At 39.0% G+C, this 16,385-nt stretch overlaps 1 protein-coding gene across 1 annotated transcript in view; it reads right to left on the bottom strand.

Annotated features, from left to right (window-relative positions):
- Scn7a (sodium voltage-gated channel alpha subunit 7) overlaps positions 1–16,385 on the bottom strand; it is a 107,936-nt gene that overhangs the window by 36,417 nt on the left and 55,134 nt on the right. The window contains exon 10 of the mRNA XM_085834812.1: positions 1,317–1,523. Coding sequence (XP_085690938.1) covers positions 1,317–1,523 — 207 coding nt within the window. The remainder of the gene's footprint in view (positions 1–1,316; positions 1,524–16,385) is intronic.

Raw genomic sequence — 16,385 nt, 5'->3', positions numbered from 1 at the left:
TTCCCAGTCTTCTGAAAGAGGTACAATCACTCTTGTTGAATTCCTCCATCCCCTTACTCTTACTCAAACATGTATGGTTAATTTAATTTATAAATGATGTTGTCCAATCTTCTGAACACCACTTCTGCTGATAACTTTCAGATTTATAAACTGAATTTTTATAAAAGGCTAACAATCTGGAAGTTATTTAAGTATGGGACTAGAGGATTTAAAATCACAATAAAATATTATAAATGAATAAGTAAAATATATAAACAATAATATATTGTTAGCTTTATTATTATATATTTAATCATCCATGGATAAAATAATTCTACATATTATGATGACTTTGCTTCTTGAGCAGGCCAGAAGGTTTATTTCTTTTCTTTTTTCTTTCCTTTTCCTTTATTTTACTTTCTTTTTTTTTTTCATTTTGTAACTTTAGCACAGTACTTTTAAGCCATTATCTTAAGTAATTTAAGGTAAAAATTGAGGAGGTCATTATTTACATTTGAGCACAATGTTCAAAGCTAATTCTGATGTGCTATCTGAAGCATGTTCGAATTAACAAATTAAATCTATATTAGAAAAACATCAGTTATAAGAACACACCAAAGCCGGGCGTGGTGGCGCACGCCTTTAATCCCAGCACTCGGGAGGCAGAGGCAGGCGGATTTCTGAGTTCGAGGCCAGCCTGGTCTACAAAGTGAATGCCAGGACAGCCAGGGCTACACAGAGAAACCCTGTCTCGAAAAATCAAAAAAAAAAAAAAAAAAAAGAACACACCATATCAAGACTTTCTCAATAGGAGGAATGCAAATTTAGGTAAAAAAAAATCATACATATGAAATATGTAATACATTGGTCATTCTTAACACACTATATAAAAAAAGGCCAAGTATATATATATAGAAGATAAAGTAAGAAAGAAAAAGTAAGTCCCTTTTAGTGAACACATTATTAATTTTCTAAAATTAAGTGTTCCTGTGTTATTGTGTATGTGTGTGTTTGCATGTGTGTGCACATAAATGCTATTGCATTGTTTGTGTCCATTGGATACATGTGCATGTGGAGTCCAGAAGAGAAAGTCGACGTCTCTCAGAGCTATAGTTTAGGAGGCTCTACTGACTGATGGGGATACTGTGCCTCACTTTGACATCTGCAAGAGCAGTATATGGTCTTATCTGTAGAACCATCTTACCTGCCCCAACAAAAGCACTTGTTTTTCTCATAGGATGCCATGCACAGATATGATCATCTGTCAGAACACCACACATTCCAAGAGTTTGAGAAGAGCCTCTAACACTATGAATCTTTGAAGCACAGATTTATACCTCAGCTGCATCATTTTCTTCCTCAAGTTCTTTCACTGTCTGTTGACATTTGGGATCCATGTCTCCAGATTCCTCACAGGCTCTCTGCTTTTCCTTTTCATAGGTCATAGTGAGTATGCCCAAGAACAAACTTGTCATATAGAAGACAAACCAGAAACTGATCATAACAAAAAATATCATGTAGACCTTTCCTGAAGCATAAAGGATCTGCAGAAAGGTGGGACACAAAGAGAGAGAGAGAGAAACATTATTATCTTTCTCTATATTTTCCTCATTTAAGATGAAAATTAATTTTGTTATAAAATTATTTAGTCATAAATACAATATAATCAAAACATAATTTATGCCTTTGGGTATTTAAAGGTTAGATTTTAACATATTAAAATATAGGCTACAATATAGGTAAAATACTCTCTTTTTTAATGAGAGGAGATATACAGCTCAGGCCAGCTAGCATCAAACTTAATATTTTCCTGCCTCAGTGACTGACATTACAGATGTGCACCACCTATCCAGACTAAAGATATGCATCCTTGTTAGCATATAATAATGAGGAAATTATTATTTTATTAGGTCTCAGTATAAAGTTTGGCTATTTCTAGAACAGATTCCATCGTATTTATATGAGGATAGCATGAAGCAACGCATACACTTAGCACACAGCAAATCCACATTTAACTTTAGCTATATTGTTAAATTCAACTCTTTTCATGAATACTGGGACCAAACATATTATTGCCTAAGACATGAACTGTACTATTTTGTAACAAGTACAAAATACCTGAGCCTTGAACAACTGAGTTTATGGAAATGCTAAGTAAAATCTACTATCAAATCAAAGCAATTACTATACAATAAAAATGCAGGAATAAGAAATGAATGTCATGAGTAGACTCCAAACCTGAGTGCTTCCAAAATTCTGTTCCCTTTTTACTTGAAGAGGCATGGGGTTAACTTTAAAACAATCTCAACTAGACAGTTTTTAACATATCCTTGAATGTATATAAAATAGCACTGCCTTCATTTGTATACAGATTGTTGGAGGTCACACATAACTTATTGTTGTTTTCTCAAATTAAAAGAAAATCTTTTGGGGGAAATTTGTTTCCTAGTGATGTCAATATCTGAACAAATACTTAAGATATCACATCATGGGGACAAGTGTACACTGCTTTCTTTCTTTCTGAAGGAAAGGTTCAAAAGTGAATATGACCCTTGATTATAACAGAAGGGAACTTTAATTTTTATGGAGTTTAAATATACATGGAAACAAGTCCAAGAAAAGCCTATTGAGAAAATGTCTTATTCCATCACTAAGTACAGCTGAGATGTGTGTACATTGTATCATACACAGGGGTTTTGAACAAAAGTTAACAGACAAAAAAAAAAAAAAAGATTTTGAGGTAGTGTAATTTAGTAAACCATCAAGACACTTTTACACATAAGAAGTTCTGACTGCTGCATAAGAAGCACAGACACACCATAAATCTTAGGGAATAAAAATATGAACACTAACATAACGGACACAGGAAATCAGTTTACACAACAAAAATATGTTACATCCAACATTTTCATAACTTCTTTTGGCACACTAATTTATTCTCAGCTTTTAGGAAGCAGAGACAGGTAGTTTTCTGTGAGTTCAAGGCCATACAATCTACACAGAGATCTTCAGGCCAGACAACTTTGCAGAGAGACCCTGACTCAAAACAAACAAACAAACAAACAAAAACAAAAAAAAACAAAATAAAACAAAACAAAACAACAACAATAAAAGCAAAATAAAATAAACAAGAAGCAAACAAAGAAAAAACCCAGAATACAATTGTACTTCATATATAAGCTCAATTTCAATTTAGGAATACAGTATCAACCAGTGTCTATGTCAAGAATACAATACATTATTGACAAAAAATTTAAAGATTTATTTTTTAAGATTTTATTTCTCCCTCTCTGTCTCTCTGTCTCTCTGTCTCTCTGTCTCTCTGTCTCTCCCTCTCTCTCTTTCTCTCTCTCTCTCTCTCTCTCTCTCTGTCTCTCTCTCTCACTCTCTGTGTTTGCGTGTATGTGTGTGTGTATGTGAAAGAGATCACGTGTGTGTGTCTGCGTGTGTATTTGTACAATACTTGAAGTATACTTGAAGTATACAGTAATAAGAAGAGTCCTCTGAAGCTGGAATTTCAGGGGTATTTAAACTACTTTAAAAAGTTGGTGGTCTACAAATTATGTTCTTTGAAAGAAAAAGTACTCTAAACCACTGAGTGGTCTCTGAAAATTATTCCCTATCATTTCTTTTAATGAACACACATCACAGTGCAGTCATAATAGAAATAAATATATTAAGTATGCGGCCTGTTATGGAAGTCTATACTTCAAGCCTATCTACTGTCATTTTCGCCAAACCATGAATGACCACCTACAATAGATCCTCACTATCAGACCTATGGACTGTTGAAATGCCCTTAAAAAGTAATAGGTAAGGACAGTTATTAAAACCTCACAAGAGACCATAGCCGTTCTCTATTGTGATATATATATAAAGAAGCCTTACATAATTCTACCCTAATGGCACATGGCCGAGTAGGATCAGGAGGTTCTATGATATATGAACCCAGAGGGTAAGTAGGAGTGATGGGATTCATCTATACAGCTGCAAGGATGTTATCATTCATGTTAAGGTGAGGGTTTTTTTTTGTTTTGTTTTGTTTTTTGTTTTTGAGACAGGGTTTCTCTGTGTAGCCCTGGCTGTCCTGGAACTCACTTTGTAGACCAGGCTGGCCTCAGAACTCAGAAATCTGCCTGCCTCTGCCTCCCAAGTGCTGGGATTAAAGGCGTGCACCACCACCACCCGGCTAAGGTGAGATTTTTAATGACCCAACTTCTTTAATGTTATTTATACTCTACTTGATAACTAGATTTTGGTCTATCATTGGCACCCTATCTCAGGGGGATGAGGAAAGAGCTCTCTCAACAAAACACAACATGTATTTATTTTTAAAAAAATAACAATGCAAAAACCTTTTAGAATTTAGAGTAACAGTTCTTTGTTCTAACATCTTTTTATCTTAACTATTCTGCATTGATAATAACATTACACATTTCTTGGTAATAGAAATGGTCTTTAAGAGACTCCAAATCTCTACTGTAACAAGTTTTATCCCTTCCTGGGAGACTGCTATGCAAAGGTAGCTATGACACAAATTCTTTTGTCATCACACCTGGAACACTGTTTAATATTTAAGTAGAAAGCATTTAATAGAATAAAAGGAAATAAAAAATTTTGCTTAATATATTATTATTTAGGGACACAGAGTCGGCAGGCACCTCCAAGGTCCCTAGAGGACTCTCCACTCAATCTTAGGACCACCAGTGAGTGGAACACAACTTCTGTTCCATTCCAATCACTCGGGACCTGAGACAGCATTAGGGAAGCAGAAAACCCAGCCTGACCAGAGTCACAAGTCCCTTCCTGACAGCTCCAGCACCCGGTCAGCTTGGGCATAGAGACAGCGGACACCCCCAAGGTCCCTAAAGGACAGATTCTGAGGCAGACCCCATTCCTTGCCAGAGGAGAGGTATCTGCCCCACCTGGGAGGGCTTTGCCACAGCACCTAGGGGAGCCATCTTGGTTCCCAGATCCCTCTGAGACTAGTCTGCACAAGAGAGAGTGTGGACTACAGAAGCTAACAGCTTCTAGGACAGGCCCTGTTTCGGGCCTTCATCTTCTGCCAGGAGGCAGGTCCAAATGCCAGATATCTGTGCACCTTCCCTGTAAGAGAAGAGCTTGCCTGCAGAGAGTGCTCTGACCACTGAAACTCAGGAGACAGCTAATTTCCCAGGTCTGCTGTTAGAGGTTAAGAGAATCATGAGAGGAACAAGCTCTAACCAGAGACAATTATAACAACTAACTCCAGAGATTACCAGATGGTGAAAGGCAAACGTAGGAATCTTACTAACAGAAATCAAGACCACTCACCATCATCAGAACGCAGCACTCCCACCTCACACAGTCTGGGGAACCCCAACACACCTGAAAAGCTAGACACGGATTGAAAAGCATATCTCATGATGATGGTAGAGGACATCAAGAAGGACTTTAATAACGCACTTAAAGAAACACAGGAGAACACTGCTAAAGAGTTACAAGTCCTCAAAGAAAAACAGGAAAACACAACCAAACAGGTAGAAGTACTTAAAGAAAAACAAGAAAACACATCCAAACAGGTGATGGAAATGAACAAAACCATACTAGACCTAAAAGGGGAAGTAGACACAATAAAGAAAACCTAAAGTAAGGCAACACTGGAGATAGAAAACCTAGGAAAGAAATCTGGATCCATAGATGTGAGCATCAGCAACAGAATACAAGAGATGGAAGAGAGAATCTCAGGTGCAGAAGATTCCATAGAGAACATCAGAACAACAATCAAAGAAAATGCAAAATGCAAAAAGATCCTAACTCAAAACATCCAAGAAATCCAGGACACAATGAGAAGATCAAACCTACTGATAATAGAAGTAGATGAGAATAAAGATTTCAAATTAAAGGGCCAGCAAATATCTTCAACAAAATTATAGAAGAAAACTTCCCAAGCCTAAAGAAAGAGATGCCCATGAACATACAAGAAGCCTACAGAACTCCAAATAGACTGGACCAGAAAAGAAATTCCTCCCAACACATAATAATCAGAACAACAAATGCACTAAATAAAGATAGAATATTAAAAGCAATAAGGGAAAAAGGTCAAGTAAAATATAAAGGCAGGCCTATCAGAATTACACCAGACTTTTCACCAGAGACTATGAAAGCCAGAAGATCCTGGACAGATGTTATACAGACACTAAGAGAACACAAATGCCAGCCCAGGCTACTACACCCAGCCAAACTTTCAAATACCAAAGATGGAGAAACAAAGTATTCCAAAACAAAACTAAATTCACACATTATCTTTCCACGAATCCAGACCTTCAAAGGATAATAACAGAAAGAAAAAAAAAAAAAAACAATACAAGGACAAAAAACACACCCTAGAAAAAGCAAGAAAGTAATCCTTCAACAAACCTAAAAGATGACAGCCACAAGAACACAATGGCAACTCTAACAATAAAAATGATAGGAAGCAACAATTACTCTTCCTTAATATCTCTTAAGATCAATGGACTCAATTCCTCAATAAAAAGACATAGACTAACAGACTGGCTACAGAAACAGGACCCAACATTTTGCTGCTTACAGGAAACCTATCTCAGAGAAAAAGACAGACACTACCTCAGAATGGAAGGCTGGAATACAATTTTCCAAGCAAATGATCTGAATAAACAAGCTGGTAGATCCATTCTAATATCTAATAAAATCAACTTCCAACCCAAAGTTATCAAACAAGACAAGAAGGGAAACTTCATACTCATCAAAGGTAAAAACTCCCAAGAGGATCTCTCAATTCTGAATATCTATGCTCCATATGCAAGGGCAGACACGTTCATTAACGAAAGTTTAATAAGCTCAAAGCACACATTGGACCTCACACAATAATAGTGGGAGACTTCAACACACCACTTTCATCAATTGACAGATCGTGGAAACAGAAACTAAACAGGGACACATTGAAACTAATAGAAGGTATGAAACAAATGGATTTAACAGATATCTACAGAACATTTTATCTTAAAACAAAGGATATACCTTCTTCTCTGCACCTCATGGTACCTTCTCCAAAATTGACCATATAATTGGTCACAAAACAGGCATCAACAGATACAAAAATATTGAAATTTTCCCATGCATCCTATCTGATCACCATGGACTAAGGCTGATCTTCAATAACAACATAAATAATAGGAAGCCAACATTCATGTGGAAACTGAACAACACTCTTCTCAATGATGCCTTGATCAAGGAAGGATTAAAGAAAGAAATTAAAGACTTTTTAGAGTTTAGTGAAAATGAAGCCACAACATACCCAAACTTATGGAACACAATGAAAGCATTTCTAAGAGGAAAACTCATAGCTCTGAGTGCATCCAAAAAGAAACTAGAAAGAACAAACACTAGCAGCTTGACAACACACCTAAAAGCTCTAGAACAAAAGGAAGCAAATTCACCCAAGAGGAGTAGACAGCAGGAAATAATCAAACTCAGGGGCAAAATCAACCAAGTGAGGGGCATCTGGGTTCTTTCCAGCTTCTTGCTATTATAAATAAGGCTGCTATGAACATAGTGGAGCATGTGCCCTTCTTACCGGATGGAACACCAGATGACCCTCAACAGAGGAATGGATACAGAAAATGTGGTACATTTACACAATGGAGTACTACTCAACTATTAAAAAGAATGAATTTATGAAATTACTAGGCAAATGGATGGACCTGGAGGGCATCATCCTGAGTGAGGTAACCCAATCACAAAAGAACTCACACAATATGTACTCACTGATAAGTGGATATTAGCCCAGAAACTTAGAATACCCAAGATATAAGATACAATTTGCTAAACACATGAAACTCAAGAAGAACGAATACCAAAGTGTGGGCACTTTGCCCCTTCTTAGAATAGGGAACAAAACACCCATGGACAGAGTTACAGAGAGAGTTTGGAGCTGAGACGAAAGGATGGACCATCTAGAGACTGCCATATCCGGGGATCCATCCCATAATCAGCCTCCAAATGCTGACACCATTGCACACACTAGCAAGATTTTGCTGAAAGGACCCAGATATAGCTGTCTCTTGTGAGACTATGCTGGGGCCTAACAAACACAGAAGTGGATGCTCACAGTCAGCTATTGGATGCATCACAGGGCCCCCAATGGAGGAGCTGGAGAAAGTAACCAAGGAGCTAAAGGGATCTGCAACCCTATAGGTGGAACAAAAATATGAATTAACTAGTACCCCCCCAGAGCTCATGTCTCTAGCTATATATGTACCAGAAGATGGCCGAGTCAGCCATCAGTGGAAAGAGAGCCATTGGTCATGCAAACTTTATCTGCCTCAGTACAGGGGAAAGCCAGGGCAAGAAGTGAGAGTGGGTGGGTGGGGAACTTTTGGGATAGCATTGGAAATGTAAATGAAATAAATACCTAATTAAAAAAATTCCACCAAGTTGAAACAAGAAGAACTATTCAAAGAATCAACCAAAGAGGAGCTGGTTCTTTGAGAAAATCAACACAATAGATAAACACTTAGCCAAATTCACTAGAGGGCACAGGGACAGCACCCTAATTAACAAAGTCAGAAAAGAGAAGGGAGACAAAACAACAGTTCCCGAAGAAATCCAAAACACAATCAGATCCTTCTACAAAAGGCTTTAATCAACAAAATTGGAAAACCTGGATGAAATGGAAAAATTTCTGGACAGATACCAGGTACCAAAGTTAAATCAGGATCAGGTTAATGATCTAAAGAGTCCTATATCCTTTAAAGAAATAGAAGCAGTCATTAATAGTTTCCCAACCAAAAAAAGCCCAGGACCAGATGGGTTTACTGCAGAGTTCTATCAGACCTTCAAAGAGGATCTAATTCCAGTTCTTCACAAACTATTCCACAAAATAGAAGCAGAAGGTATTCTACCCAATTCATTCTATAAAGTCACAATTACTCTGATACCTAAACCACAGAAAGACCCAGAAAAGTTAGAGAACTTCAGACCAATTTCCCTTATGAATATCGATGCAAAAATATTCAATAAAGTTCTAGATAACCGAATCCAAGAACACATCAAAACAATCATCCATCCTGACCATGTAGGTTTTATTCCAGAGATGCGGGGATGGTTTAATATACGGAAATCCATCAACGCAATCCACTATATAAAAAAACTCAAAGACAAACATCACATGATCATCTCATTATATGCAGAGAAAACATTTGACAAAACCCAACAACTATTCATAATAAAAGTCTTGGAAAGATCAGGAATTCGAGGCCCATACCTAAACATGTTAAAAGCAATCTACAGCAAACCTGTAGCCAACATCAAAGTAAATGGTGAGAAGCTGGAAGCAATCTCACTAAAATCAGGGACTAGACAAGGCTGCCCACTCTCTCCATACCTATTCAACATAGTATTTGAAGTCCTAGCCAGAGCAATCTGACAACAAAAGGAGATCCAGGGGGTACAAATTGGAAAGGAAGAAGTCAAAATATCACTTTTTGCATACGATATGAAAGTATATATAAGTGACCCTAAAAATTCCACCAGAGAACTGCTAAACCTGATAAACAGCTTCAGTGAAGTAGCTGGATATAAAATTAACTCAAACATGTCAATGGCCTTTCTCTACACAAAGGATAAACAGGCTGAGAAAGAAATTAGAGAAACAACACCTTTCACAATAGTCACAAATAATATAAAATACCTTGGCATGACTCTAACTAAAGAAGTGAAAGATCTGTATGATAAGAACCCATGGAAGGAGTTACAGAGACAAAATTTGGAAGTGTGACGAAAGGATGGACCATCTAGTGATTGTCATATCCAGAGATCCATCCCATGATCAGCTTCCAAACGCTGACACCATTGCATACACTAGCAAGATTCTGCTGAAAGGACCCAGATATAGCTCTCTCTTGGGAGATTATGCCAGGGCCTAGCAAACACAGAAGTGGATGCTCACAGTCAGCTATTGAATGGATCACAGGGCCCCCAATGGAGGAGCTAGAGAAAGCACCCAAGGAACTAAAGGGAACTGCAACCCTATAGGTGGAACAAAAATATGAATTAACCAGTACCCCGGAGCTCTTGTCTCTAGCTGCATATGTATCAAAAGATGGCCTAATAGGCCATCACTTGAAAGAGAGGCCCATTGGACTTGCAAACTTTATATGCCCCAGTACAGGGGAACGACAGGGACAAAAAGGGGGAGTGGGTGGGTAGGGGAGTGGGTGGGGGTATGGGGGACTTTTGGTATAGCACTGGAAATGTAAATGAGCTAAATACCTAATAAAAAATGGAAAAAAAAAGAAATTCAAGTCTCTGAAGAAAGAAATTAAAGAAGTTCTCAGAAGATGGAAAGATCTCCCATGCTCATGGATTGGCAGGATCAATATAGTAAAAATGGCTATCTTGCCAAAACCAATCTACAGATTCAATGCAATCCCCATCAAAATTCCAACTCAATTCTTCAATGAATTAGAAAGGGCAATCTCCAAATTCATCTGGAATAACAAAAAACCTAGGATAGCAAAAACTCTTCTCAAGGATAAATGAACCGCTGGTGGAATCACAATGCCTGACCTAAAGCTGTACTACAGGGCAATTATGATAAAAACTGCATGGTACTGGTATAGCAAAAGATATGTAGACCAATAGAATAGAATTGAAGACCCAGAAATGAACCCACACACCTATGTCACTTGATCTTTGACAAGCGAGCTAAAACCATCAAGTGGAAAAAAGACAGCATTTTCAACAAATGGTGCTGGCACAACTGGCAGTTATCACGTAGAAGAATGCTAATTGATCCATTCCTATCTCCTTGTACTAAGGTCAAATCTAAGTGGATCAAGGAACTTCACATAAAACCAGAGACACTGAAACTTATAGAGGAGAAAGTGGGGAAAAGCCTCGAAGATATGGGCACAGGGGAAAATTTCCTGAATAGAACAGCAATGGCTTGTGCTGTAAGATCAAGAATCGACAAATGGGACTTCAAAAAATTGCAAAGCTTCTGTAAGGCAAAAGACACTGTCAATAAGACAAAAAGGCCACCCACAGATTGGGAAAGGATCTTTACCTTTCCTAAATCAGATAGGGGACTAATATACAATATATATAAAGAACTCAAGAAGGTGGACTCCAGAAAATCAAATAACCCCATTAAAAATGGGACTCAGAGCTAAACAAAGAATTCTCTCCTGAGGAATATGGAATGGTTGAGAAGCCCCTGAAAAGATGTTCAGCATTCTTAATCATCAGGGAAATGCAAATCAAAGCAACCCTGATATTCCACCTCACAGTAGTCAGAATGGCTAAGATCAAAAATTCAGGTGACAGCAGATGCTGGCGAGGATGTGGAGAAGGAGGAACACTCCTCCATTGTTGGTGGGATTGCAAGCTGGTACAACCACTCTGGAAATCAGTCTGGCAGTTCCTCAGAAAATTGGACATAGTACTACCAGAGGATCCCACAATACCTCTCCTGGGCATATATCCAGAAGATGTTCTAATTTGTAGGAAGGACACATGCTCTTCTATGTTCATAGCAGCCTCATTTATAATAGCCAGAAGCTGGAAAGAACCCATATGTCCCTCAACAGAGGAATGGACACAGAAAATGTGGTACATTTACACCATGGAGTACTACTTAGCTATTAAAAAGAATGAATTTATGAAATTCCTAGGCAAATGGATGGACCTGGAGGGTATCATCCTGAGTGAGGTAACACAATCACAAAAGAACTCAAATGATATGTTCTCACTGATAAGTGGATATTAGCCCAGAAACTTAGGATACCCAAGATATAACATACAAGTTGCTAAAAGATATAACATACAAGTTGCATGAAATTCAAGAAAAACGAAGACCAAAGTGTGGACACTTTGCCCCTTCTTAGAATTGGGAACAAAACACCCATGGAAGGAGTTACAGAGACAAAGTTTGGAGCTGTGTCAAAAGGATGGACCATCTAGAGCCTGCCATATTCAGGGTTCCATCCCATAATCAGCTTCCAAATGCTGATACCATTGCATACACTAGCAAGATTTTGCTGAAAAGACCCAGATATAGCTGTCTCTTGTGAGGCTATGCTGGGGCCTAGGAAACACAGAAGTGGATGCTCACAGTCAGCTATTGAAAGGATCACAGGGCCCCTAATGGAGGAGCTAGAGAAAGTACCCAAGGAGCTAAAGGGATCTGCAACCCTATAGGTGGAACAATAATATGAACTAACCAGTACCCCCCAGAGCTCGTGTCTCTAGCTGCATATGTATCAGAAGTTGGCCTAGTAGGCCATCAGTGGAAAGAGAGGCCCATAGATCGTGCAAACTTTATATGCCTCCTTACAGGGGAACACCAGGGCCATGAAGTGGGATTGGGTAGGTAGGGGAGTGGGGTCAAGTGCATGAGGGACTTTTGGGATAGCATTGGAAATGTAAATGAAGAAAATACCTCATAAAAATTTTAAAAAATTATTATTTAATGTGTTCCAATCTGATAGTCCCATAATATTTTTACTCGCCTGCAGGGAGCGCCATCTTGGCCGAACTTAGTCTGTACAGGTTAGAGTGAGGACCACAGAGGCAGACAGCTTCTGGGACAGGCGGGAGCCACAGAGCCGCTGAGGCAGCACCCTTTTGGGACAGCAGACATCCGGCACCCTCCCATCCGGAGGACAGTGATCTGCCCTGCAGGGAGCGCCATCTTGGCTCCAGGACTCCGCCGAACTTAGTCTGTACAGGTTAGAGTGAGGACCACAGAGGCAGACAGCTTCTGGGACAGGCAGGAGCCACAGAGCCGCTGAGGCAGCACCCTTTTGGGGCCGCAGACATCTGGCACCCTCCCAGCTGGAAGACAGTGGTCTGCCCTGCACAGGAGCCCTCTGCCTCAGGAGCAGGGAGCACATCTTGGATCCAGGACTCCACTGAACTAAGGAAGTCAGTCTGCACAGCTGAGAGTGTGCACCACAGAAGCCTACAGCTTCTGTGACCTGCCAAAGCAACACAGCATCTGGGAAAGGTCCTGTTTTCCGCCTTCTTCTTCGGCCAGGAGGAGGTCCAAACGCCAGATATCTGTACACCTTCCCTTTAAGAGGAAAGCTTGTAAGCAGGGAGTGCTCTAACCACTGAAACTCAGAGGAGAGAGCCTGTCTCCCAGGTCTGCTGACAGACGATACTCAGAATCACCAGAAGAACAACCTCTGAACAGAGACAACTATAACAACTCCAGAGATTACCAGATGGCGAGAAGTAACCGTAAGAATCCTACTAACAGAAACCAAGACCACTCACCATCATCAGGACCCAGCACTCCCACTTCCCCCAGTCCAGGGCACCCCAACACACCGGAAAAGCTAGACCTGGATTTAAAAGCATATCTCATGATGATGGTAGAGGACATCAAGAAGGACTTTAAAGAACTACAGGAGAACATGGCTAAAGAGTTACAAGTCCTTAAAGAAAAACAGGAAAACACAACCAAACTGGTAGAAGTCCTTAAAGAGAAACAGGAAAACACATCCAATCAGATGATGGAAATGAACAAAACCATACTAGACCTAAAAAGGGAAGTAGACACAATAAAGAAAACCCAAAATGAGGCAACACTGGAGATAGAAACCCTAGGAAAGAAATCTGGAACCATAGATGCAAGCATCAGCAACAGAATACAAGAGATGGAAGAGAGAATCTCAGGTGCAGAAGATTCCATAGAGAACATCAGCACAACAATCAAGGAAAATGGAAAATGCAAAAAGATCCTAACTCAAAACATCCAGGAAATACAGGACACAATGAGAAGACCAAACCTACAGATAATAGGAGTGGATGAGAATGAAGATTTTCAACTCAAAGGACCAGTAAACATCTTCAACAAAATTATAGAAGAAAATTTCCCAAATCTAAAGAAAGAGATGCCCATGAACATACAAGAAGCCTACAGAACTCCAAATAGGCTGGACCAGAAAAGAAATACCTCCCGACACATAATAATCAGAACAACAAATGCACTAAATAAAGATAGAATACTAAAAGCAGTAAGAGAAAAAGGCCAAGTAACATATAAAGGCAAGCCTATCAGAATTACACCAGATTTTTCACCAGAGACAATGAAAGCCAGAAGATCCTGGACAGATGTTATACAGACACTAAAAGATCACAAATTCCAGCCCAGGCTACTATACCCAGCCAAACTCTCAATTAACATAGATGGAGAAACCAAAGTATTCCACGACAAAACCAAATTCACACATTATCTCTCCACGAATCCAGCCCTTCAAAGGATAATAACAGAAAAAAACCAATACAAGGACGGGAACCACGCCCTAGAAACAACAAGAAGGTAATCCCTCAACAAACCTAAAAGAAGACAGCCGCAAGAACAGAATGCCAACTTTAACAACAAAAATAACAGGAAACAACAATTACTTTTCCTTAATATCTTTTAATATCAATGGACTCAACTCCCAGATAAAAAGACATAGACTAACAAACTGGCTACACAAACAAGACCCAACATTTTGCTGCTTGCAGGAAACTCATCTCAGAGAAAAAGATAGACACTACCTCAGAATGAAAGGCTGGAAAACAATTTTCCAAGCAAATGGTATGAAGAAACAAGCTGGAGTAGCCATTCTAATATCTGATAAGATTGACTTCCAACCCAAAGTCATCAAAAAAGACAGGGAGGGGCACTTCATACTCATCAAAGGTAAAATCCTCCAAGAGGAACTATCAATCCTGAATATCTATGCTCCAAATACAAAGGCAGCCTCATTCATTAAAGAAACTTTAGTAAATCTCAAAGCACACATTGCACCTCATACAATAATAGTGGGAGACTTCAACACACCACTTTCACCAATGGACAGATCATGGAAACAGAAACTAAACAGGGACACAGTGAAACTAACAGAAGTTATGGATCAAATGGAGCTGGCAGATATCTACAGAACATTTTACCCTAAAACAAAAGGATACACCTTCTTCTCAGCACCTCATGGTACCTTCTCCAAAATTGACCACGTAATTGGGCACAAAACAGGACTCAACAGATACAAAAATATTGAAATTGTCCCATGCATCCTATCAGATCACCATGGACTAAGGCTGATCTTCAATAACAAAATAAATAATAGAAAGCCAACATTCACATGGAAACTGAACAACACTCTTCTCAATGATACCTTGGTCAAGGAAGGAATAAAGAAAGAAATCAAGGACTTTTTAGAGTTCAATGAAAATGAAGCCACAACATACCCAAACTTATGGGACGCAATGAAAGCATTTCTAAGAGGAAAACTCATAGCTCTGAGTGCCTCCAAAAAGAAACTAGAAAGAGCACACATTAGCAGCTTGACAACACACCTAAAAGCACTAGAACAAAAGGAAGCAAATTCACCCAAGAGGAGTAGACTGCAGGAAATAATCAAACTCAGGGGCGAAATCAATCAAGTGGAAACAAAAAGAACTATTCAAAGAATCAACCAATCAAGGAGCTGGTTCTTTGAGAAAATCAACAAGATAGATAAACCCTTAGCCAGACTCACTAGAGGGCACAGGGAAAGCATTCTAATTAACAAAATCAGAAATGAAAAAGGAGACATAACAACAGATCCTGAAGACATCCAAAACACCATCAGATCCTTCTACCAAAGGCTATACTCAACAAAACTGGAGAACCTGGATGAAATGGAGAAGTTCCTAGACAGATACCAGGTACCAAAGTTGAACCAAGATCAGGTTAATGATCTAAACAGCCCTATATCCCCCAAAGAAATAGAAGCAGTCATTAATAGTCTCCCAACCAAAAAAAGCCCAGGACCAGATGGGTTTAGTGCAGAGTTCTATCAGACCTTCGAAGAAGATCTAATCCCAGTTCTTCACAAACTATTCCACAAAATAGAAACAGAAGGTACTCTACCCAACTCATTCTATGAAGCCACAATTACTCTGATACCTAAACCACAAAAAGACCCAACAAAGATAGAAAACTTCAGACCAATATCCCTTATGAATATTGATGCAAAATCCTCAATAAAGTTCTTGCTAACCGAATCCAAGAACACATCAAAACAATCATCCATCCTGACCAAGTAGGATTCATCCCAGGGATGCAGGGATGGTTCAATATACGGAAATCCATCAACGTAATCCAGTATATAAACAAACTCAAAGACAAAAACCACATGATCATCTCGTTAGATGCGGAAAAAGCATTTGACAAGATCCAACACCCATTCATGGAAAGATCAGGAATTCAAGGCCCATGCCTAAACATGATAAAAGCAATCTACAGCAAACCAGTAGCCAACATCAAAGTAAATGGTGAGAAGCTTGAAGCAATCCCTCTAAAATCAGGGACTAGACACAAGGCTGTCCACTTTCTCCATACCTATTCAACATTGTACTTGAAGTCC

The sequence above is a fragment of the Mus caroli genome, unplaced genomic scaffold (assembly GCF_978045245.1).
Source record: "Mus caroli unplaced genomic scaffold, Mus_caroli_1 scaffold_2, whole genome shotgun sequence".
NCBI classification, from domain to species: domain Eukaryota; kingdom Metazoa; phylum Chordata; class Mammalia; order Rodentia; family Muridae; genus Mus; species Mus caroli.
This window is presented reverse-complemented; position numbering and strand designations above follow the sequence as displayed.